The sequence below is a fragment of the Tetranychus urticae genome, chromosome 1 (assembly GCF_039701765.1).
Source record: "Tetranychus urticae isolate SD_2017Ah chromosome 1, NJAU_TeUrti_SD_1.0, whole genome shotgun sequence".
Taxonomy (NCBI): Eukaryota; Metazoa; Arthropoda; class Arachnida; order Trombidiformes; family Tetranychidae; genus Tetranychus; species Tetranychus urticae.
This window is the reverse complement of record NC_142958.1, coordinates 32221168-32247045: the sequence shown is the minus strand read 5'-3', so window position 1 is coordinate 32247045 and position 25878 is coordinate 32221168. Positions and strand designations below refer to the sequence as shown.

The window sequence follows — 25878 nt, the reverse complement described above, 5'->3', positions numbered from 1 at the left end:
AACATTGGTCACTCTTCAAGTTCGCTTTGCCTTTCCAATGAAAAAACATGATAAGCAAAGTTATCATCATTAGGTTTGTGAAGCATCTCTCATTGTTTAAACATTATTCACATTCATCCAACGATAATCAATTTGTTAAAACTGATTATTCATTTATCTTTGCCTGCAACTGCAACTGCTGATGGAAATGACCAACAAATTCAATTTCAATAACAACTTATTGACCATTTGATTGGACCAAGTTGCATTTGAACTCAATGATGAACAATAAATTACCATAATTAACGTTTCTCTTCATTAATAACATGAATTCAACTTTAAGATTCGCCTTTTTTCGAGAATCGCTTTTCTCTCTTTTTTTACTCGCACATTCACCAATTAACCAAAGGGAAACTTGTTGATGAAAGACGAAAGTTGTTTGGTCCATTAACAATTAATCATTTCATTAATCATTCAAACTAATTAGTTTTGTTTTGAGAAATGAGTTACACCAGCAAAAAAAAACGAACAACAAGAAGAGTAAAAAAAGGTTGAAAACAAGACTCTAAAAGTGCTATTGATTAATTATTACAAGACTATTATCTCACTGTAATCAGTGAATGGCAACAAATCTTAACCTTTTTTTTGTGTAAAAAAAGTTGGAGTTCAAATCACAATCTAATTAAAGGAGTGAGTTGAAAATGGGTTTGAATAAGGTAATTGAGCAAGGAACACATTTTAATGTTAATCAAATTAAGGTTTGCTAAGTATGATTGACATTTCAATAATCATCATCAACTGGAAACGAACATTGAAATTGAATAATTTTACAATTAAATTCACCAAAAAAATATGCAATTAAATGAAATGATTCTGTTGGCATCTTCATCTAAATTGCACCAAAACCTATTCATTTATGATTTTACAGAAATCCTAGAACTTCCAGTTCGGATAAAGCGATTCGTGTTTCATCGTCTGACGAAGATTGGAACGAAGCCAAGGAAAGATCAAAGTTCCTCGACAACTCAAAACTATTTAGTTGTTGTATTCTCCATTAAAAAGTACATGAAATCAGGTTTGAATTTTCAGGAAGCTTTTCGACTTCTAAAACTAGTCTTTTGAATATCATGCTCAACATTGGAACACAACTTTAATTGAGAAACTCTTTCCGTTTCATTGTTGAATTACATTCACCAGTCATTTGAAATTGAACTGATATCGCTTTATATAGAATTGATATTTTTCATTGTGATAGTGGAAGCTAAAACCAGGAATCATTTTCTGAAAAGCTGCCGCAATTTTAGAGATTTCAAAGCGACTTCAACATTTTTCAATGAAAATAATTTAACATTTCCATTTTAAATATTTGAATATTCAAAATTCAAGCCTTATCAAAACTCGCATTAAACCTGAGCCATTGAGCATCAAATATTTGTGTTAACTTCATTCGTAGTCAAAAACCAATTTAATGTTTGTTCAACTCAATTGTTACCAAGTAATGCCTTTGACAAATAAAGTGACTTTGAACTGTCCATTGGCCAGACACGAGCTGAGCTAAACAAATGAATTTAGTCATGTTTTTCAGAATAAAATGAATGTTACTGACGATTCAACTTTTTGGCAATTCTTCAATTAGCATTGATCAATTGTTGAGGTCAATTGAAGTTGAAAATGTTTCAAATGATGAACAATAAGTAACAACAAAAGTGAAATGTCAAAGCGATTTTTGCATGAGAAGTAAATAAAAAAAGAAAAGGTATTTTATCTGAAAGATTCATTTGTCAGATTATATTTACCCATCTAATGGTAACCATCAATTGTAAAGCCATTTCCCACCCTGATCAATATTTGAATTTGAAAAGGGAAAAAATAGATAAAAGAAGATGGAAAAGATAAAAAAGAAGGAAAATTGTGTTTCAATGTTTTTTGATGATAAACACGCAAAGGAAGAGAAGCAAGAGAAACATTGAGATGATAATGATGAGGATAAAGCAAGATAATGTACATTACAATGGATCAAGTTGAGTTGAACATTAGTTTTTTGTCTTTTACTTTAAACTTGAGGTAAACTTGAGTTTAAGGTAAAGGTGAACCAAGTAAAGTCACTTATCATTTATCAAGAGAAGAGGAAAAGTTGCCTTTCAGTTTCCCTTTCATTCCTGGTTCCTTGTTTACATCATTATTTTAATCATATTTAGATGATTTGATGATTATGATAAAGTAAAAGCTGATATGAATTATTATGCCGATGAAAAGTGGGAGAAGAGGAAAAACAATGTTAATGGTTATTAAAGTTGGCTTAAGGTGATGATAATCATTATGGTAAGGTGTGATTCAAATGTTATTACATTGAAATATCATTTCATTTATTGATATTTAATGTGAACATGTTAATGTAATGAGAAAAGAATCATTATCTTTCCAAGAATATTTCTTCTTGTAATGAAACTCGACAGGAAATAACAGTTTTGATGAACGACATCCGTTCTCAGCTGAATGTCAAGCACAATTTCAATCTATTTTTCTTCTTCTTCTTCTTAACCTTAAGCCAATTTTCATATTGAAATGTGTTGACTATTGGAATATCATGAAACTCTTAAAAAGTAAACAATTCGTTGTTTGAACAAATGATACTTGAATTGAAACTGTTTTATCAGTTTATATTGAGTTTATCATTTTGTAATTACATCAGTTTGAGTCTTGAGTTTAACTTAAAGTGATGAGACATTGCCTCCAGTCATTTGAACAGCTTTTGTAAAGTATTTCAATAGTCATTTTATTTTTGCCACTTTAATTACTATTTATTGGCCATTAATGTCACACTGAATGGTTACTAAATGACCTCAATGTCATGCTGTTATCATAAAATTACAGTCGAGTTTCCTTTGGAATCGATTCAGTTGAAATACTTGACAAAGGATTCTGTTTGTTAATTTTGAAAGATTGACCAAAGCTATTGAAAATAATGTTAAGGTCAGGATGAAAGAAACCACAACAGATGTTTGCTTGTGTACAGGGAATCTCAGCTTACTAGGTAAAAATTGCTATTGAAAGAATCAGGAAATCTCCAGTTTTTGTCTTATGAAATTTGGTTTCGTTCGTGTTAGCTTTTTGAAGGAATAACTTCATGTGTCGAATGAAAAGCATCTAAGTCATTTATCTATTCTAATTTTCTAAAAAAATATGATCAGTTGATGCATGATATTGCAATTCAGAATCGAAGTTGAGGAGTTCATTAAGTGATCCTCCTTTATTTTGAGTAAAGGTTCGAAGTATGAATGAAATGAAATTCAAACCGAATCCCATAACCTGCAGCTGAAGTCCATTGTCAGCTCAGCTCAAGCCAGATGGAAAAGTTTGACGCAAATAGAAATCAGATTTATTCGAATTAGTTTAACTGTATAAACGATTCAGAATAAAATATTGCTTGGAGTTTATTGAGATTAAGAAGCAATTTACTTTCACAAAATGCAAATTCCTGATCAGAAAGAATCTGCATGCCAGATCAAATCTTCAATGATTTTCTTCTATGAACCTAAATTTTAAATCTTTATAGCGTTTAAAGCTTATTAAGAAAATATTTTGCCTAAAGAAGTGAAAATAATAACAAAAGCATAAACAGAGTTGCTCCAGTTTCCTAATAAAACCAAAAAACTTGATTATTTTGAAATTAAAATCTTTTTATTGATTACAGTTAATCACAGTTTTCATTGGCAATCAAATACTACAATAAAGCCAAAATAATCGACAAAATAACCGATCAATATTTATCACACAATTATAAAGATCAAGTTACTCATAATTTGCAGATTTTGTAAAGTAAAGGCTTTTAATGTTTATTAGAATGAAATCATGTTTCAGTGATAAAACAAAAAACATGAAGCATGCAGATGTTTGGTGAATGAACTCAACAATTTGAGTTCATTTGCGCACTTCGAATGAGTCTGACTTGATCATTTCATGATAAAATCAAGGTTCGCCTCAACTCGGCTAAACGATTGTTTGAGCTGCAATGTTGTGCCTTAATCAATGGATTGACAACGAAAATATAAACTCTTGAAATTTGTTTACATTTTAGTCAATAAGCATTGAACCCGACTCAAGATTATGAATAAACTCAGCCTTTCCCTTCAGCATTGATAAACTTCAAATATTTAACTTGCAATATCCAAACGATGGTTATAATGATGATGATAAACTAGGACTTGATCTTGTTGTCAAACCTTCACCAATCATCTTTGTTGATCAAATAAAAACCACAGAAGAAGAAGAAAAGGAAAAGTTGATGATTGATGAGGAAAATTAATAAAAGCCTTTAAGCTTTACTCCAACTTCATCTTGATCACCTTGTGCCTTTTGTCTTTCACTGATTAAAACCTGAATTGAGTTTGAAAAGAATGTCAGAAAAAAGCAATTGCAATGAACACACAGGCAACAATTTCATTTTTAATTTATTCAATTACAAGTCGATTTCAATGTCAACCGATTATTGAAGCAAGATCATTGAACGATTCAACAAGATTGATGTTACCAACATTTACTCAAAATAATAATAGGTTTGGGTTGGCATGTTAATATAAAGTAAAATAATTAAGGCACAAAAAAGAGTCTGGTTGACTTTATTTATGATTATGATGATGATGACTGGGTAAATATGGTTTGCATCTTAACTTGATTATCAGTTTGCCTTTTTCATGATGAGATTTTGTGTTGATGATCAATTTTCAAGAAGCACAAGAGAAGGGAAAAGTTCATCTTTATCCTCATCATCTGCTCATCTCATGAGACTTTACATGACAAGCTCAATGTTTACAGAAGAAGGCAAAGGAAAACCATGAAAACGATCAATTTGATTGTTGATAGAGATTCATGGTTAATAGTGATTATTAACAGAAGATGAAGTTAATTTAAATGCTGATAAAAATGTAAATACTTGAAACAGTTGATTCGACTTTTGACAAAAAATGATTTCCCTTTTAATCCAACATTTACTCAGTTAATTGGTGTGATGAGCTTAGGTAAAATTAAAGCTCAAATTGATTGCTATTAGTTGATTAAACAATCCGATTAAAAGTGAAATCTTTTCAATGGGTTTACCTTTAATCTGAAATTGTGATTCATGATTCACTCAATTAACCATTCAAATGAATCTTAACATCTATTTATAATTCAATGTAAATTTCAATTTCATTTGTTTTTATGAGAAGAAAAAGATTTCTAAATGAATAATTTTTCATGATAAATCACCTGAAAAGCCAATTATCAGCTTGTTCAAGTTGACATTTCAAGTTGATGAACATTTTTATCATTGATTTTCTTTTATTCATTTTGCAAACAATTAATTGTTACGATTTTCCCTTAACATTAAATATTTATTCAACAAATTATAATTACTTTAACTTTTAAATTCAATGTTAACCGTTTTCAATGAAAAGGTCAACTTTGTTTGCTATAAATTGATGGAGTGAATTTTGGCTCAAAAATGGGATTTTACTCCAAGTTAAACATTTGATAAGAATAACATTTTTTGGTAAAAATGATATTTTCTTTGCTCATCATTTCTGTATCAGTTAACTGATGTATTAAAAGGCAAAGTTGATGGGAAAAAGTAAAAGTTGGATGAAAATATTGCATTTAATGTTATTGGCGAGTAAAATGTTGAAAGTTGATGAAAGTCAAGACTGACCCAGACTGATGACAAGGTCCATTGAGAGTTGAACATGATAAAAACATGAACAAAAAAGTAAAAAGTAATTCAGATAATTGTTTGTCCAGAAGATCCAATGAAGAGACTAACAAAATTTTGACCAATATCAAGAGTAAATAATAGCGGAAAATGTTCAGGTAAACAGAAAACATGAGAATATTGAAATGTAAAATCATTCATAACATGATATCAAATTTCAACTCGACTTATTGCTCATAATCTTTCTATTGATTATGTTTGTTGAATTTATTTAGACCACTCTGAAGATATAAACTCCAGGCAAATGAGTGGAGTAATTAATAATCTACTAAATGATATAAATAACAATTGTAATCAAATTTCGTCGAAACTCAAATACGAATAAAATCGAGTTTAACTTCTTTCAGCGAATGTAACCGGAATTTCGATCTCAACAGCTGATCAATGATTTACTTGCTTCATTCAAATCTTTTTGTATTTGATATTGTTTTGAAGAAGATAATTCATCACGTCGGACTAAAAGAAAGATAAGTTTCAAGGTGGATTGACAGAATTATTGGAACCATTGCTCAGATTGTAGCTCAAAACTTCGATTCTTCATTCCTTATTCAGATAATCTCAATGTGATTCATCTATTTGTTTCAAATATTAATTCAAGATCAGCTTCTAAGCTTATTAGCTGATCCATTTCTGATTTACGCCTTTCCTCCAATAGTTTCGCTGTTTCAATCAAAGGAAGATTTTCTGAGAAACTCAATTTCGACCATCTTCAAATTGACCTTTCGCCATTTCAAATGGACTTATTTTGAATCTGTTTTTGTATCTTGTTGTGGCACTGATTTGTCGAGTGATTTGTTCATTACTTTTGATGAAGTCGTGAGCAAAGTTGTTTGAAATACAAGAAAACCATCGATTAACGTAGTGTCTCATCTTGTATTTCATTTAAAATTTGGCTTTTTCTCGACTTTGATAAGTCAATCTGTTCTCTCTGTTGAGTGCGTTGAAAACGAATAAAAAGTGCATTATAATTAAAGTGATAACCATTTATCATGATCAACTGAGCATCATGAGCATTCCCTGGTGAGTCTGATTGACCTTTTTCCTCTCTTCCTGCATCTTCCTCAGATCATCATCTTATCTGCATTACCTAAGCTAACTTGGCTACATAAATATAACTAAGAATTCACTTTTGACCTGAAATAATATCAAATAACTATTATCATCTGAATAAAGCATTTCTTTTCATTCCTTTTGTCCATTCATTTTTTATCATCACCAACATTTTCATCCTCATCTTCAACTTGTTTTGCATTTTAATTCCCTGCAGAGTTTCATATAAGTTATATAAAACTCTCCATTTTCTTATTCAGTTGCAAGGGTAAAATCATTTATCTTGTCTTGAAACTGATTTATCCATAAGAAACATTCAATTTGCAGGGAAAGAAGAGATAAAAACATCAATAGTTGCAATGTTAATATAATTTATTTGACAATTCAATTTGATAATCATGATCTTTCAATTCATTTCGAACATAAAACAAAAGGTTAATCCAATTTGAAATGAACAAAATGAATTAATCCCAATAAAAGTCACCGACATTTGGTAACATTTACCGTTCAGATGCTCAGTTTGTACCTTTTCTATTTCGACAAAAATTTTCTTGCAAAATTTCTCCCTAACTCCATGTTTAGTGTAACCCGTTGTCATAAGACTTGTTTCTCAGAATTCAACAGATTTCCATTTCCAGAAGTTACTATTTCCATTGAGTTGAGATAATTATTTTTCTAAATTTTAGTTTCAGTTCTGTAACTCAGCTCTGAATCCAAACAAATTAGCTAAAGATACTTTTGCTGTTCACAAGAAAACTGTGTTTCTGGTTAAACTGTATAAATGTTGATCTTCAAAGTAACATTTAAAGTTATTTTTGCTTCGAAAGTTTGTTGCTATTCGATAGTTGTAACAAGCAACTTGTAAGCAGATTTCAGATGAAACTCGAATCTGATATCTTCAGATCAAGTTGAAATTTCTTCTTAAGGTTACTGGTCAAGTTTAAAATCACCTGAAATTTGAGAATTTGTTGGCAAGACTCACTTCGAAATTGAATGTTACAGTTTAATCAGAACAAATTGAACCTCAATCCTCAAGTTCATTCTAATCAATAACATTTTCCGTTTGACAAATACATTGTTTCCATCCTTGAGAACCAACAAAATTCCCAGATTTTCATTGATGTTTCAATGCAAAACAAATCTGTTTCTCAATTTTCAAACCTTTTACAAAATTCTCAAAATTAATTTCCATCGCTTAAGAATCACAAAAATGTTTATTCCAGAGTCTATATCAAGAGCATAACATGCAACTCAGCTCAGAACGTAATTACTGTTATTTCAAATCAATATTTAAAGTAAACCAATCTGACACTTTCAAAGTCAATATCCAACCGATCAAGATGAAACTTGATCAGGCAAAAGTCATTATGAAAGTTTATCAATTTTTGTCTCTTGTTTTTCACTGAAACTCGACAAACTGGATTGTTGAAGCGACACCGAGTAAACATTAATAACTTTGAAAATTGATTAACATTGGCCTATTATGACGAAGAGCAAAAAGAGAGAAAAAAAGTTACCTTTGAGGTATTTTCTTTTCCATTGGACTAATATCATTGAGGTAAACTTTTTTATAAACTCATTTTCACTCCCAATGCTGGGAACGCTTTTATCCTAATTGCATTTTCCTGATTAAATTTCCGTTGAATAACAAAAAGAGAGTGAAATAACAAGTCTAGTAACTCCCAATGGGTTGTTGTATTGATGGTGAAACTGAAAAGGTAAAAAGATATTACAAACAAACAAAAGGTTTTCCTCTTTGTTTTTACAGTTTTATTCAAAGTTTCAATAACTTTAATATGCTAATAACTATTGAAATTTAAAACAAAAGGCTTTTCAATGAGATAATGAAGTTTATTAAGAGTTGCTTATTAAATAATGAACAGTCGACTAAAGTATATTGTTGTGTATCAACAAGGTATCATCACATTTACTCATTGAGAGTCTGGAAAAAGATCTCATCATGAAGATGATCATGATTGAAGTACAATAAGTAAAATGTTTACCATTGGTTTACCTCAAAAAGAGCACTTGAGAGTTTATTTGTCTTTTTTTCTTCCTTTTTTTCTCTTCTTCTCTTTTCTGTCTTCATCTTCATCATCACTTTACTCCCTTGGCTTGTGATTGAAACAGTTTTATCAGTCAATGTTTATCTACTTTATTTGAAAACCTTCCTTTGGGCAGAAGAAACAGTTTTTATCGTCAAGACTTGAGGTGAATTATGACCTTAGGGTGAAAGGCAGCAAAAATAATGGAGTAAATGCTATCAACAACCGTAAAAAACAACAAAAACGTATCAAGTGTTTGATCAAACTTTCATTATTAATATACATTAAGGTCTACAAACACCTTCAAGGTAAACTTTTGAATCAATGAATAGATTTAATACTCTTTTCAATGCACTTAATATATACTTGAGACTAAATTTGATTAACAGTGTTAGGCTTTTTGCATAAATTATGCTCTTCATAAGCTTCCAGAGTTAATCAACTTTCATCATTTTACTTCAGTTTTGCCTTTTAATTTTTCGAGCCCGAAGTATTAGTAATCACTTCGATTCGAAGACTTATTCCTCTTCAAATTATCTTTTCATAAATTTCGAAATTCATTTGCATGAAGTTTTGCAAAATTTACACCAAAAAATGAAATGAAATTTTGAGTTTTGAAGTTTAATCACTTTCGAGTTCATTTGAATCTTGGAAATATCGAAAAAATGTTTCAATGTTAATGTCGATTCAAGTTTTTGATCTAATTCGGGGAAACGACCAACGGATTTCAGGGATTAATTGATCGATCACTTACCGATGAAGATGAAGTTTTTGAAAAGTTTAACCGATGAAATTGGTTGGGATGATAACGATGTTAGTGTTGAGCCGCACATTCAATCAACTTTTGATAGTTCAATGAATGAAATCAAATTTGGTTTGACTGTTTTTGATTGGCTTTGGTTTTGTTGATGTTATTATCGTTATTGTTGATGATTTTGTTGTTGTTGTTGTTGTTGGTATAATTGCCGGTTTCCGTTGAACATTTTTGTGAGTAAAACATGGATAAAGAAAGAGGAAGGAAAAGGAAAAGTTGAATGAAAAGTGATGTTCGAGGAAGATGGGTAAGTGATGATGATGATTGAGGAGAGATAAAGTTGAGGGAATGATAATGATGATGATAAACAGACTGGAAGATGGACAGAGATGAAGAATCAGATGGATAAATATTGTTGTTGCCTTTACGGTGTTCAATGAAAGTGATGGGAAAACAGTGACTATCAAAGTGAGAAATGGACTCCCTTTGGTTAGGAAACAAAGTGAGCAATGATGATGAAAATGATGATCGAGATGAGGATGAAGATGGAGCAGTGGAAAGGCTAATGTTAACCGGGATCTTCAACTAAGGATAAGATGCTCTTGCGCTTACTCAATCAGCGCATTTATCTCATTTCATTGAACAATATCACTATAATGTTTGTCCAATTTTTCATTTAAAACACCATTTTTGTTACTTTTTATTCATTTACAACATCAGTAAGATAACGGTAAATGTCAGATTCGACAAAAATCATTAAAATTCGAGCTAATTGTACATTTAACCACATTTTCACCCTTCTCTTGCATTCCACCTTAACGAATGAAAACTTTAAATTTCATTTTATTCCTGATCAGCTCGATATAAAACTGAATCAACATTATATTCAAGATTTGGATTTGCTGAATTTCGTCGAGAATTCGTTGAGCTTTTCATATTTCTTGGTCGATTGTTGAGTCAAACTACGAAAACTGAGTTTTTAGTTCCATTCCAAAACAAAATTAATGCCAAGATATTCGTTGTTTTCACTCATGTTTTAGGTTTAAATAGCAATTCAGAATTGTTCGGAAAATTTGCACGTCTTTGCCTCTTTTGAATAATCGTTTTCATGAGTTGATCAACCAATCGATGATCGAAATGAGAATTGATTTGATTTTTATAATGAATTGTTGGTACAAGCTCATCTGAAAAGATCTCAATCAAGAAATTTTTCGGAAAAGACTATTGAAGATGAAACGCTGTTGATGAACCTTTATCATGATGATGACTTTTTATTAACCGATGATTACATTGAATCTTATTTTCAGTCATTCAGCTTATGATCAACTTGAACAGTAATTTGATTATTTGAGCAAAACAAGATTCTGTCTGTTTTAATTTCTTTTCTCCAAATGCTTAGTATCATGAGCTTGAAAAGGCTATTATACTTGAGTAAATGGTAAAGCATCTGTCTTTGAATGACTTATTTACAAAAGCAATGAAATTGAAAACATTCAGATCCTCTAGTTGAGCCTCTATGAAATGGCTTATTTATAGATATTTATTTAACAAATGGCGTGATTGTTGATTTTCAGTCTTTCATTAGAGTTCAGTAGATTTAATTTAGTTCCGATATCATTGTGAACTATTCTGAATTTTCTGTTTGATTTCCACGAATAGAAAGTGAGAAAGGTGAATCCAAACTGAATTGTTTTGAGGTCATATGATCATTCAACTGATTTTATGACCTCATTATCAAAAACTTTTTTACTCTGGTCGCTACTTGTTATACCATGAGATATACGCGTTGCCTCATAATCATATTTCACTAACTGATGGATACTTAAACACACCTGGACATATCCAAAAACATATCTCCTGGATATTATCGACTTGCATCAAAAATTAAAAAGTATTAAAAAGTTTCTAGGTAATGTCAATGAAATGGGAATCATAATCGAATGATCTTCAACTTAATTCAATTCACGGAAGCCTATGATTTAAATCTTTTGTCAATCATTTATTTATTTCAAAAGGAAAATATATGCATGAAAGGTGACACCTTAACATGAAAATTCAGAGTTAGAGCAATGAAGTACTTTATAATAGAGAAACGAGCGGGAGTGTTGAGGACTTAGTTTTGGTTGAGATCGAAGTTGAAAATTTTTAGTTTCAAAATATTTCAATTCTCTATCAATAGATGGCAGTTTGATCCAAAGTTAACATTGTTGAGCATTTTAATCCCAAACGGCAAAGTGAACCATAAGAGGAATTAATTGACTGATTAATGAAAATTAAACCATTGACTTAATTTTAATTAAACCATGTTTTCGATCCTCAGTAATTCTAGGCGTTTCTTCGAATCAATGGCAATTCTATTATAATTTATATACAATATCCAATCTCTTTCCTCCACAATACCAGACCAGCCAGTGTTGACCAGCCACGTTTATGGGTACTGTTTTAAAAACAAAAAAGCGACGTTAAATAGAGAAACATGTTTAAAGTCTTATTCATCGATCATTAGATGATTATATGGTTTTGAGTTGACTTTAAATTTTGACCTGTTAGTTCGAGTCTATTTCGTATTGACTAGTGACTAAAAAATTGAAATGTACCGTAAGTTGTAAACTAATCTCCGAAGTTAGATTAACTGGTTTCATTGACTTGCGAATCTACTTTAAATGAAATTATGCAGATGTTTAATAACCGGTTACTTTATCAACGATCAAATTTCAGTTCAAGTTCGATAAAGAATTTGAAAAATTTTTAGCAATGACCTTATTCACTTTAAAAATAAATGTAAAAAGGGTTGACCTGTTATCTGTAATCGCTTTCGCTTCATATTATTAAGCAAATTTTTCTACCAACCTCTAGATGGCGCTAAGAGACGTTATTATTCTGGTTGTGATTTTCAAATTTGGCGGTAAAAAAAGTAACCGGTTATTTTCAGGTTGGGGGTGGAGTTAACCACGGTTACCTATTAAATGAGTGAAACAGGCGAGTAACCAAAGCATCTTTAAAAATCAGGACAAATGACCGTAATTACTAATTATAGTCATTCAATACAGTTTGGTTAATTTATCTATCTCTCTATTGTCGTTTCAGCTCATTTGGAATCTCATCTTGTTTAAATGTTTACAGAATTACAAAAATTGTTTGTTAACCGGAATTTAAAGTGACTATTTAATGTTAAAAGACCGCTTGATTTACCGTAAAAATGTCTTATAAATAGACTCTACTGTTATTTTAACGAATTTTGCTGTTTAAATTGAATAACTCTGTTAACAGACTGTTATTTGTTTTTATTTTTAAGGTTTTATGTTTACCTACATCACCAAGCTCATTAACCTGTTAATTTTTTTTATATCTGCTGCTTCTTCTTCTGTCATCATTTTTATCCTTACCGTTTTCAATATTTCTGTTGATGTTAAGATCAGTGTTTTTCAAATAGTTTATGATGACATTTTTGATGAGAAAAAAGAAGTACAAATTCGTTGTCTCATTGACTTTAGAAGAATTGAGCTCAGTGCCATTTGTTAGTGGACAAATGTTCATTAAATGTCGTCTTCTCGATGGAGGCTCGTTCCGTTTTATATCTCCTAGGTAAGTAAATTACTCTAGCAATTGATTTTTTTCTTTTTTATGATCATCGATTCAGATTCATGAGATGATTGAACAATGCATCTGAGATAATATTTGTATTATCAGTGTTATGTATATAATCATTATTGAATATAATTATTAGGAAAAAATGATCTGACAGTAGGACTAGAGATCACTTTTTCTAAATTTTATCTCATAATCTTTGTTGATGGTTTTAAAAAAGTACTTACTCAATTTTCTTACGTGTATCAATCCCTATTTCTCTTTCCCTTTTCTGTATCCATCTCATCATTTCTTTTTATAACAGAGAAGAGGTAAAAGATCATCAAGTTAAATGGAGATGTAGCTCTAGTTTCATTTGTAAAATGAGTGCTAACCCGTCTAATGGTGTTCTTGACTCGACTATTCTTAGATTATCCGTACGTAAGGTATGGTACAACAATTCCTTGTCAACAACCATTTCTTTCGATACTAAAACCGAAATACAATTTCATCTTATCCATTTTTGTTTTCTTGTTTTTTAGGAAGTTAAAGGAGGTCGCTCATCTCAAAAGCTAGGCTTTGTCGAACTGGATCTAGCAGAATTCGCAGGCTCTGGGCAAATAACCAAAAGATATTTATTGGAAGGTTATGACAACAAAAATTATAGGCAAGATAATTCAACACTCAAGGTGACCATAGGAATGACCCTACTCTTTGGCGATCCGCTATTTAAAAGACCATCTTCCAATATTCCGATTCATCCTCCACCTCAAAATAATTCATTATCCGATTTATCAACAGCTTTAGTTGGTAGAGAGGGTAAAACAAGCAACCTGGATGGTGATGGTTCATCATCTTTAGCCGACGGGTGTCCTAATAGTGCCATTGATGATGAAAAAACAACTCAATTGAAACTTGATATTAGAGACATACCAGCAGATAATGGTTGTTACTCAACTCGTATAGATTCTGTTCAATTAATTAATCAATTAGTCGAAGAAACAAATCTGGAAAAATTTGATAATACAAATGATGATCAAGAAGTTGGTTTAGAATTAATTGTCACCAAAGACGGGACCACCTCGCTTGCTTGTAAAAGCAATTTGAAATCATCTTAATGAAAAACCTGAGTGATTCTTGAATGTTTGTATTTAAATGTTAATTGCTGTTAACAATAAGTTATTTATATTTGACTATAAATCATGAGAAAAATTGATTTGTAAATAATATTTGTGAAATAAAATCAAAGGTAAACAATTAAAATTGAACAAAATGTAATCATCCAAAGCCTGAGAATCCCTTTTAACATATTGCGGTTTCATTTTACCTTTCTCTCTGATAATAATCATCCACCCCTCACCACTTTTATCATTCATATTGCTTTTTTCCTACCTAAGGAATCCAATTTCCCATGCTTTTTGTTTGCATCAGTTGGATTGAAAAAGAGCCAACAAACTATCCATTCACATCTCTGTTTTTGTCCATCTTTTGGTCTGTTCATCGAAATTCGCCACTATATTGGATGTTATACTCGGAGATACTCCAATCACAATTTATTTATCGATTCTTCTTTTACCTTGAACCTCAAAACAGAGTTTATCGTTTATTAGCAATTATTTTGATTACATTTCTGAAAACAATTCGTCGTTACGCATACTTTTGTTGGGATGAAAGATGAATGAATCGAATGCTGATGTCACAATGAATTTAAATTCAATCCTGAATTTCTCTATAGTCAAGTTCTCTCAGCTTCCTGTACATGCTTTGTACGTATGTGAAAACGCATTTCCAATCTGGTTTGTCTTTCATCAATATCATATCATCAACATCAAGAAGGGGAGCAATATCAGCCTTTTCTCTGTACCAAGAGGGAGAGCAAAAATATTAACATTAGGTGATTAATATTTTAGAGTAAAGAAAACAAACATTAATTACAGACATTTCTACTTACTCAGCAGTCTTAAAGGCCAAATCAAAATTAGATCGACGATTTTTGGGATCCAAAGTGCTGAAGTCGAATGCATCTGGATAATAATGATGAATAAGAGCACAAAAGGCCATCCCATCACACCATGAAGAGGAAAAGTTTACAACATTAACATGCTAAGAATAGAAAGAAAGGGTTTAGTTTTTGCAATAAATGAAGAATAAACGTCATTTAAAAAGATATTATTTTTGTACTAATTCACACATAAACAATCAAAATATTATATTTGAAAGAAACATGACCTAAACAAATTTTATCAGATGAATCCAAGAGCCTGGTGATGATCATGGTCATGATGTAATTAAAACAGATTTATTTACTAAAAATAAATTAAATGAAAAGTTCCTAGAATGATCAAACACAATAATCTATGCAAATTGAATTCTAAAGGTTATCGCATGCAGATAAGCTTTATTTTTCAGTGATGGCATGAAAAATAAGGAATCAACAATTCAGTTGGAATTTATTTCTATTGTAAATATCTAAATTGTCACAGAATATTCCCTTCTCTGAACTTAGAGCTTTAATAAAAACAAAGAAACCAAATCTTTGTGAAACTATTTCTTGCAATCCTTGTAATGATCAGTTTTATTGGATGATTTCAAGCTCAGCCTAAAATAAGATAATATTTTGTTTATTGTTGATAGAATTGATAAAAAGCTCAAGGTTCTCAATAAACACTGAATAGTTTCTATGAATCAAGATAAAATCATTCCAATTTTAAAACAATCAAACCATAATTTTTCTCAAATTTTAATGTCCAATCATTAATCCTTAAAATATCATCAAATAGATTTATCACGTATCTCCATGTCTACATGTAATTCATAATGTCTTTTGGAATTATGATTTGGATTTGAGATTTTTCAATATACAAAACTATTCAATATTTCAAATATTCCAATAGGTTTTTCAGTATTTAAGAGGTCTGCGTGTGAATTATCCTCATGAAAATAGTCAGACTTAAGCGCTAATCCAGTATCATCCATTCAAGAAAAATTATTGCTAAGGATTCTTTATAAAGCAGAACTGTTGAAAATTTAAACAATTGCACTTTATGAGGAAACCTTGCAACGCCACCCTAGGGTGTAACATTTTGGTTCACAAAAACAGCAATAAGAATCAAGTCAATTTGTAATCCGTATTTCCAATCTGTCATCACCTTGAGCTTGATGTGCGGGTGGAGTTTTAATTGTTGGCTTTTTAAAGATGGGCATGATGAGAAGGATCAACAATCAATACAAGTATTGGCTTGATTTTTCTACTTTTAGCATTTCCTTGATAACTTTCCAATCTTATCCGTATACATCAAACTCTATTGATCCGTCTAAGTTCTCAAAATTCAATAAAAATCTTTTCATCTGTTTTATAAACTTTTTACTTACCGGGTACCCGGAAGTTTTTGTTTGACACCAGCGTAGCAGCATATCTTTAACATCAGTACCACTTCGTCCAACCGGGCCAAACCTTGTTCTTGTCCTAAAAGTCGGAGTTAGAAGGAAAACCAAGAGTTAGAGAAGAGATGCTAGATTAACATGAATATCATAAGTTTTAGATGAACTTGTGTGAAATAAACTGACACATTAAACAGCCTCTACGAAGACAAAGCATTTACATTTTAAAATAATTTCAAAATGCAGACACCTTTAAAAAGTATCCCTTATTAAAAGCACAATTCCAGAATCAATTTGATCCAAAAATATTGGCCTCAATATGTTATATAATCTATGTCTGACTGTTCGTCAGTACAATTTCAAGTTAGTTTGAATGTAAGGTTAAAGGTTAAAAAGTTACTCACACTGTGGTTTTGGTTTCCATGTCCATTTGCTTGAACTTGGCAAATGCATTAACTGTAGTGACACAAGTAGATTTAGATTCAACATGGTTGGTTGTCTGAGCTAACCATCTACCAGCCATAATGAAGTTTTGATGGACTGAGAAAAGAAAAAGAAAAACCAAGAAAAGTTAACAATTGAAATAAGAAGCAAAAAGACAAGTGAAAAGAAGAGGAACAAATGAAGCAAGTTTACGCGGGATTAGCTCACTCTTTTTTGGCGCTTTAAATCACAATGATTTTTTGAACTCTTACAAGCAACTTGAGATGGTGAGCAAGTCATTGTTGGTTTTTAAATGTATTGGTAAAATTTCAGTTTCAATGTTTTGGCATACAAGTTACTTTTAATTGTGAAAGGAATCATCTATCGTCAAGTAAGTATTATACAATTGTTTATTAGATTTATAGATGGTTAAATATTACTGTTAAATTGATTTACAAGCGTTAGTTCTCTGTCATTCTATGTTGTATCTCTGTTTAACCTGCCTTCAACTTTTTTCCCCTCTGTCTGTTTATCTGTCTGCTACTAATAGAGCTTGTTTTGTAAGCTATAATTTAGGGTCCAAATGATTTTTGTTTGTGTTTTTCTAAACAACGAGCATTCGCAAATGGTGTTATCCTCACTCACTTCTGTAAACGAGTTGAATTTTCATCTTTTATGTTTAAAATGTTGAATGAGGTAAGTACCAGAAACACTACAATGTGCTCTTACAACCGTTTGTTAGTTCCAATCAATTGTTAGATGCACCTGATCCATACATTCAATATTCTTGCAGTAAACTTCTTTCTCAGAATGGATACAATATCGGAACGACTGTAAATTTTGTACAAGAAAATTTGAAAAAGAAATAATTGGATCGGGCGACTAACCAGATGACAGAATATTTAAGTCACAGAAACTGATGACAGACCATGAAATACGATGGAAATAATTGTTTATTTCTTATTGAGGTTAACTAACGTCTAATGTATTGACTTAAACAATCACCAAATAAATGACTGACTGACCATTCTGAGATGGCTAAACATAGCGGGAAATTACTTGGTCTTTTTGATCTACACGAGCGCTAGGTCGTTTAAACATACACCGTATAAACATATTGCTCTGTACAAGAACCTTTGTACATAGCTTTCTTTAGACCTTGTATCTTTATCCTTTTGGATTTGATTATTTTACCTTGAAAAATTGTCTGATATAATTGACATACGATTGATTTGTAACCAAGATTTTTGCTTTTCTTTTCTTTCTCAGTTCCAAGATCATTTCTCATGGATGACAGTCAAAAAAGAGCTTCACCAAAGAACTAAGATACTGATCTTCACCTTCTGTTTTTCGTCTCATCATCATATTCTTGCTTATATTTTCACTTTACTCAGTTTTGTTTGCCACCGATCAATTCTGACAGTTGATGGGTTATTTTGGCTTATAATAGGATTGATTAGTATTATGCCTATCTGTTGCGCCTGGATCATTTATTGCTTCATCAACTCAATTTCAAACAGCTATGTGGTAAAGATTTAACTGAATGGAAAAAAATTGAACCAAGATCAATTATCAGTTGGGACAACTGTCTGAATCAATCATCTATGGATTTATATCTACAACTTTATCTATGGCTGTGTAATTAAAACAAATAGTCTTTCGTCATGTCTGGTTTCATTGGATGTGATATTGGTTCTCGCTTTTTGCGCTCAATCTGAAGAAAAGCCTTGTGTATTATGATTGCCAGTTGCTCTCTGTTAACAGTTCATGGATAAGAAAGAGCTGCTGTTGTTTTATTTTTGGGTTAAACATAAACTTATTCAGGAAGACTTTTTTTCTCGCCAGAAGAGTTATAAATGGATCGACTCAATGTTTTTCTTTCCCATTATAATGGCTTCAAGAGGATAAAGGAAAGATAGTGATACCCACCCCCGACTCTAAACTAAAAGTAAAGGAGTATGATGCTGAAAGATGCAAACTTTTGTTGATTTATCTTTTATGACAAGTCTAACAACGAAAAGCAGTTGACTTTGACGATAAACATACGCAAGTTCTTTCCGTTAACCCGCTAATTCTCCAGCCTCATCCTTTTTGTTTTCACATTTTGCCAAAATTTGGCTCTGAATGTGTTTTAGTTTAACCCTGTTCCAATTCATGGTCAGGTGTTACTTGATAAGGACCACTTCCAATGAAAGTGAAAAACAGCATAACAACTGTAGTAACGGTTCTACTTTGAAAGATTGGGACAAATCTTTCTTGACCTGATCTGACATCTTGAAAAAATATTGGCAATGACTCGGTTGATGCAATGTATTGAAAGCTTGCACTCTAAGATTGAAAAATGAAGAAGAGTAACTGAGGTAATCCAATATTCATCTGAAACAATTTTAAACCATGACAATAGTTACATTTAATCACCTGATGCTAAATAGGCAATTAGCAACATTACCAATATACATATTAACAGTATTATTACCACTGAAAAACCATAACTTTAAGAATAATGTTAAGCTTATTTCCTTCTTCATTTATCCAGTAATACTCAAATTATAGCTTAACGCTTGTTTTCTGGATATTTTTCTGGTTTTGCTTCATTTTTCTGTTAATTTTTTGATCTCAGTCCAATTCTCTGTTTATATTAATTTGTTCCTCTTTTTCGCCCACTACAAAAACAATGCTGCATCTTTCACAATTTTGTTTACGCTAACTTTTTCCTCGTTTACTTTTGCTTGATATCTCTAGGTAACAAATAAATGGATCCAGTTAATGGTCAAGCAAAGTAATCAACAATAGCTGAACATATCGAATAAATTCAAGGTTTGGTGCAAAAGATTCGACATACAATTATCTGTAATCTTTTTTACAAGCATTAGAAGAAAAAACAAGTGTAAATGATTTTACTCAATTACTGTCATATAATCAGCTTTGGTAATTAACTGGTAACAATATACATTGGCAGCTTAAGCTTTTCATAAATCTGCGTGAATATAAATGGCAATTTGACTGCCTCACATAACAAATGTCATTAGTAACAGAGTATCAATCAAAAGCAAATTAGACAAAACAATGAGGTGGCGAAGTTAGACTTACATGAGTTAGAAAAACGACTTGAAATACTAAATTTTAAACATCAAATTGTTTCTTGGTTTATTGGTTTACCAATAGAATTCTGATAAAAGATTCTTTATCGTCAACTTGAAAATTATCAAAACCGTTGGAATAATTTTGAACAATTGATCGACTTACCTTATTGAGGGAAAAAATGAAGCTTTTACTTGAGAACAGTTGAGCACCAGAAAATTGAATTAAAGGTAGTAAAAAAGAAAACAACTGATCAAGATGTGATGGAATTAAGTAGCGAGTTGAATAGATTTAGTTTGATCACTAGTAGATCAAAGTTTGACTATAATCCGTTAAACTATGAAACAACTGTAAAGATTTGAACTTGATTATATGATAGTGATTTGAGTGAGTATGAAAAGTTTCAATGAAGAGAGAAGAAAGAAAGAAGAAAGACTTTGCATCAATGATAACATATCATCTTTGTTTTCGTTATTTTACATTCAAATGTTTTACTGATTTGCTGATTCTAACGCCATCAGGTGATCAACAGTATAGTTAGTTACAAATAACATTTTGTTTTAATGGTTCATTTTGTGCAAGTCTTGACCTGGAATGCTTATTTATTGGATTACCAACTCTGTGAATATGGTCAATCAGGCGGTTCGAATTATGTTTCATTTCAATATGGTTACTCATTTTTGCAGCAATTCTAGGTTTAAGGATTGTATTTGTTACCATGAAGACTTACTCGTGAATTACGAGTCATCATATAATCCTGGATTAACTGCTTATTCTTAGATATACAGAGGAGTCCAAAAGTATCCTGAAATGGGATATAAATTTATAAATGTATCTTGAAAATGAATTTTCCATACTTGAAGTAACACATGCAGCTATTGGTTTAATCAACAAACTTCTCAAATTCAAAAATTATTTGATAATAATTTAGTTGAGACTCAACCCAGACGAGCAGTTATCGGTAGCAATTCTTGATTGCGAATCGAGATATTCACCAACTTATGGTTAGTATTGAGATTCTCATTTTACATGCCATGCTAATCATGCTATCAATAATTCCTAGGGTAATGATTAACATTGTAAATGATCGAAAAGGGTTTAAAATTTGGGTTTCCTTTGAAAATGACGTTTTATTAATGTTATTTCTTACCATAGGGCTTATGTACTTAAAGACCTTTGATAAATCATTTTTGAATTTAATAAACGATAAGACCAAGATTCAGGCTAAAATTTCAAACATAATATATTGTAACAAATAACGAATCATAGCGCACCAGTTCCCTACCTTTCCTTGTAGGTTTGAATCAAATTAATGAAAATGATGAAAATGTTGTTGGCTTACTAATCGTTAAATATGTAAAATAATTCTAACTTGGAAAGTTGAATGAAGGAATTCAAATTATCCTTATATTCGAGGAAAATGCAGATTAGTCACAATATTTTCACAATATTTCAATCAATGGATTTAATAAAGGAAATGCATAATAATGGCATTTCTAGTAAAATTGTAACAACAGGTTGATTACAGAAATCCTTTTTTCGTACATCAATATTAGCAGTAATAAAATACAAATAATAAAATATGAATACATTTTTGAACAAATAAACGCAGTTTATGAAAACCTTTTTTAACAAGTTCGTTGGCGTCCAATCGCTGAATGAAAACTAGTCAGTTTTCATTTCCATTATTTTCATTGAACTGGCTATGACAATCATTAGCATTTTACAATTGGTGTTTTGTTGTTATTAGATGCATCTAAATCGGGAGATGAAACTGGTTGTTTCTTCAATTCATCCTTTTTCTTTTTTGGTCTTCTGAACAGTTCTTCGACATTCTCAAGAGACACTCCACGAGTTTCAGGTAGTTCAATAATGAGAAATATCCAACCAACAATAGCGAAACTACAGTAAAGCCAAAAAGTACCATGTTTGGTAATTGCTTTGGTCAAGGAAAGGAATGTTAAAGAAACAAGAAGATTGAAAGCCCAACAGACAGATGTTGATATTGAATTGCAAGTACCACGAGCCCAGAATGGATAGATTTCAGCATTGATAGTCCATGGCATGGGACCCAATCCGGGTGCGAAGAAGAATAAGTAAAGACATAAACCCATAATTGTGAGCCAAGCATATTTAGATGGACACCAATCGTAAGCCCAAACTAATTTTTCAGGTACAATCGTTCCATTGGAACAAGTTCCATATTGAGATTTACTTTTGTCCCATTCCGAATGAGCTGTTTTGGCGGTCAAAAGACACGATCCATTCTCCCACGGCGGGTAATCAGAGAAACAGAAGCCACATTCAGGTCGTGTGATGCAGCTACGACAAGATCTTTGAATTGAGCAAATGTCCATTTTAGCAGAGAATGAAATTGGCAATGATGAATTTAAAGGTTCAGGATGAATGGCTGGAGATTCGCTTTCAATCAATTGAAAGCCAGCGGCAAGAACGGCTAAACTGAGTATTACACCAGACAGGGATGCAAGAGTTAGTTTACGTCGACCAGTCCGCTCAACAAAATAAATACCAATAAATGTACAAAGGAAATTTACAGAAGCCACAGCAGCGGCTAGCCAAATGGCCAATGTTTCTTCGTAAACACCGGACATTTGAATGATTGTCGCACTATAATACATAACAGTGTTGATTCCAGATAATTGAGAAATAGCTGACAAAGTACATCCGACCAATAGAGCTCGTCTCAACGGTTGTGATGAAAATATTTTTGACAAAACATTGGCACCATTGCTTTTAACATTTGCTTCCTCTTCGGCAATGCAACTATCTTTGATCATTTCGAGTTCCAATTGTGCTGTTTGTTCAGAGGAACGGATTCGGCACAAGACAGCTTTAGCTTGCTGATGTTTGCCTTTCTTTACCAACCAACGAGGTGATTCAGGCATGAAGAAGAATCCAATGAACTGGATAAACGCAGGAATACCAGCGATACCCAACATTAACCTAGAAATGATCAAAATAATTGCTGTATTAATTTCTGTAATCAAGTTGAAGGTTCAGATAATCATTAATAAATAGATTAAGTATTCAAATTCAAACAATTTCATGGCATATTAGAAATGAATATGCATTGAAATTATGTGAATCTTGGTTGACAAATCATTCGATCGTCGTTTCAATTGATTCATCATAATTTATTAGTTTTTTCAATTTAAATGATTTACATTTTTATAGTAAAAGGCCATTATAATGTCACTAAGAATGGGATTTTTTTGTTATAGCGAAAAGCGATTTTTCTGAGCAACTCGACCAAGGACGATAATGTTCATTGATTAAACATGAGGATTATAGTTTGTTTAAATGTTACTCAGAGAGTATCTTAAAAGGTTAGTTGATGAGATAAATTAACCATCATTTCGATAGAAGTACAAGATTAGGATTATCTTGCGAAGGAGTAAACAGGAATTTCCTTATTAAACCCCGAATCTGATACTATTGAGGCTGAAATCTCACAATCTTTCAATATTGAAACAAAACAAGGAATCTCTTGAAAGAGATTTTATTATTTCTCAGTCGAAATCTAGTTCATCAAAGAAGATTAAAGTTTATTCAGCAATTGAGAGTATAACTGTCTATCTTCGTTGAACTTGAGATAACAATGATATTTCAGTGACAGTAGCCTCAAGACCTTCAAGATCATTCTTTAAATGATCTCTAAACTATTATTAATAGATTTGGAATGAAATGATAAGTTGAAAAAAGCTAAGAATGAATTTTTACACAGAAAATTGAAAAATTGAAGAAAATGAAAGATTTTCAAAATTTGACTTTTGTTAATAACCTCTATAGACATCATAGGCAACCAATGACTAAAGAAATTCGATTAAAGTCAATATCAAGATCATCAACAATTGTTGAAAAATAATAGAGAAACGATTTCCAATAAACGAATTCAATCGGTCATTAGCTCCAAGTCATGGACTTAAAAAAGAAAACCGACTGAGAATTCGAGCAAATATTGGAATCTTGCTTACCTCCAAGCAAGATCATGATCTAGATAACTCAAGCAACCAGCAGTTACAGAAGCAATGAACTGTCCACCAGTAATGAAGAGATTGTTGAGTGTCACAAGCGATCCACGAATGTTACTAGGAGCCACTTCAGCGATGTACATTGGGCCAACCATTGATGCTAATCCAATGCCAACACCAACAATTGCTCGACCAATGAGCAAAGTCCACTTGCCCATTGCAATGGCCATAACCACTGAGCCTAGAGTAAACACTACAGAGGCGAACAGAATGACTGGACGACGTCCAAAACGATCAGTAAAGTATCCAACAATAAGACTGAATATCCAAGCAAATACTAGAGTTATGCTGATAATCAGCTCTTGCCAAATGTCGTTCAGATCCAACTGCTTTTTAATCAAAACCATAGCACCAGAGACAATACCAGTGTCATAACCAAAGAGGAAACCGCAAATGGCAGACAGAAGTGACACTGTGTATATGAAAACGGGTGGACTGGATGTGGACATTTTGTATCATACGTGATTCACTTGTGTAAGTTATGTTCATTGGACTTGGAATGAGTACAAAAATTTTGGATGATTGAATTTATACGAAAAATTCAGCAATCAATGAATAGTTCATCTAGATTGGATGAGATGTCATGGTCTATCGTAAACAACAAGCCGATTAATTGTGATCATAAAACAAGCAAAACACATAATTAGAGCATATAAAAATATTACATAAATTACAATCAAATTATATAAGCAAAATTGACTCAGCCAACTCATTATTGATCATTGTTATACTCTTAGAGTGACCCTTACTTTAAAAGCATTTTGCACTTCTTCAGGTCAGTCTTTTGACCATAGGCTGAATCTAAAGGTAAATAAATAAATTGAAGATTCATTTTCGATCTATTTTTAAATACTGTGCCAATGTTACTGTATCAATATCATGATATCAATGAATAATGATATGAAAAGAGGAATGTGAGTGAAACGTGATAACCTTGCTGATTATTTAATCGTTAATAGCTGATCTTAGAGGTTTCCCTGAAAGATAAGAGTAAAAATATGATTCAATGATAAACTGTAGGCTTTTTGAGTGATCAACAATCAGACTTTGATGCTTAAATTAAATTAATTGAACAAATTGTATGATTCAATTGAGTCTTATTGTGAGATTAATGTCTTTTATTTCACTCTCAATTGTGATTCTGTAGCTAAATTGTGATCTTTCAAAGTTCTAGACTTGATTTAGGACAACCTAATTACTAGTACTTAAAGTTGATTAACTGAAATCAGCATTAATTACAATACTTGAGTAAAGATTTGATCAGATTTATAATTCAAATAAAAACAACAATTAGATGATTAGTTGATTAAATGTTCAGTCAATGAATTAATCAACAGTTGGTGCACGATTAGTTTGGATAACTTTCAGACTGATAACTAATTGTTAAATAGCATTAATTAAACAGTGTTGGTCTATTGATTAAACGAGGAAAACAAACAGAATCATAAAAATCGCATTTATTTCATAGCAACTTTAATTTACTCGTTTCCTCGCCTTGAAAAGATTTCATTCAATCAATAATTTAGTTTTATCATAATTAGATAATTGTTAATTAGGTAAATACAAATTTGATTAGTTGATGTGGCAGTTGATTGTTGACTTGAGCTTTAATTTCAATACAAAAATATATTGAAATTTCAAAAATTGCGCATAAATTATTACAAAAATATGTAAGTTTACAGAATCAACTTTAACGACGAATAAACTATGCAAACTCAAATTATCTTAATAAATAATTGATGATTCAAATTATCAGGAATTCCTGATGGATTTTCAGGCGTTTTTGTTCCATTTAGCCTT

The 25878-nt window shown here is 31.4% G+C and overlaps 4 protein-coding genes and 1 long non-coding RNA gene across 13 annotated transcripts in view; 2 read left to right on the top strand and 3 right to left on the bottom strand.

Annotated features, from left to right (window-relative positions):
• Window positions 1-10062, bottom strand: part of LOC107362037 (cell adhesion molecule Dscam1) — a 47459-nt gene extending 37397 nt beyond the window's left edge. Inside the window, exon 1 of one of the 2 annotated variants that reach the window (XM_015929030.3) lies at window positions 9575-10062. In XM_015929030.3, the coding sequence (XP_015784516.2) occupies window positions 9575-9653 (79 nt within the window). In that variant the 5' untranslated portion in view covers window positions 9654-10062. The remainder of the gene's footprint in view (window positions 1-9574) is intronic. The other variant, XM_015929031.3, reaches the window with a different exon arrangement.
• A 2807-nt stretch (window positions 10063-12869) lies between these two features.
• LOC107361943 (early estrogen-induced gene 1 protein) lies at window positions 12870-14419 on the top strand. The gene is made up of 3 exons (XM_015928905.3): window positions 12870-13159; window positions 13467-13587; window positions 13684-14419. Exons 1-3 carry the CDS (start codon window positions 13011-13013, stop codon window positions 14257-14259), a joined length of 846 nt encoding a protein of 281 aa, XP_015784391.1. The 5' UTR covers window positions 12870-13010; the 3' UTR covers window positions 14260-14419.
• LOC107361944 (smoothelin-like protein 2) lies at window positions 14273-20365 on the bottom strand. 4 transcript variants are annotated; one of them, XR_016197898.1, is made up of 6 exons: window positions 20192-20365; window positions 16927-17062; window positions 16514-16607; window positions 15093-15244; window positions 14799-14999; window positions 14273-14724 (listed from the first exon to the last, which is right to left on the bottom strand). XR_016197898.1 is itself a non-coding variant. In XM_015928906.3 (5 exons), the coding sequence occupies exons 2-5, from the start codon at window positions 17043-17045 to the stop codon at window positions 14855-14857; spliced, it is 510 nt and encodes a 169-aa protein (XP_015784392.1). In that variant the 5' UTR covers window positions 17046-17062; window positions 20192-20365; the 3' UTR covers window positions 14712-14854. The 4 variants fall into 4 exon arrangements, 2 of the variants coding, with proteins under 2 accessions (XP_015784392.1, XP_025016505.1); XR_016197899.1 differs by having other exon boundaries at window positions 14273-14717; XM_015928906.3 differs by having other exon boundaries at window positions 14712-14999.
• Window positions 17210-19864, top strand: LOC112538802 (uncharacterized). 2 transcript variants are annotated; one of them, XR_016197900.1, is made up of 5 exons: window positions 17210-17336; window positions 17496-17641; window positions 17755-18033; window positions 18215-19305; window positions 19688-19864. It is a non-coding gene; the product is annotated as an uncharacterized LOC112538802 (long non-coding RNA). The 2 variants fall into 2 exon arrangements; XR_016197901.1 differs by lacking the exon at window positions 17755-18033.
• Window positions 20366-21463: 1098 nt separating the features above from the next.
• The window catches only part of LOC107361941 (proton myo-inositol cotransporter), a 28962-nt gene continuing 24547 nt past the window's right edge, over window positions 21464-25878 (bottom strand). For 3 of the 4 annotated variants that reach the window (XM_089266201.1, XM_015928904.3, XM_025160768.2), the window contains one exon: window positions 21464-22990. In XM_089266201.1, the coding sequence (XP_089122327.1) occupies window positions 21742-22990 (1249 nt within the window). In that variant the 3' untranslated portion in view covers window positions 21464-21741. Of the gene's footprint in view, window positions 22991-24021; window positions 25811-25878 lie in introns of those variants that run through there. The other variant, XM_015928903.3, reaches the window with a different exon arrangement.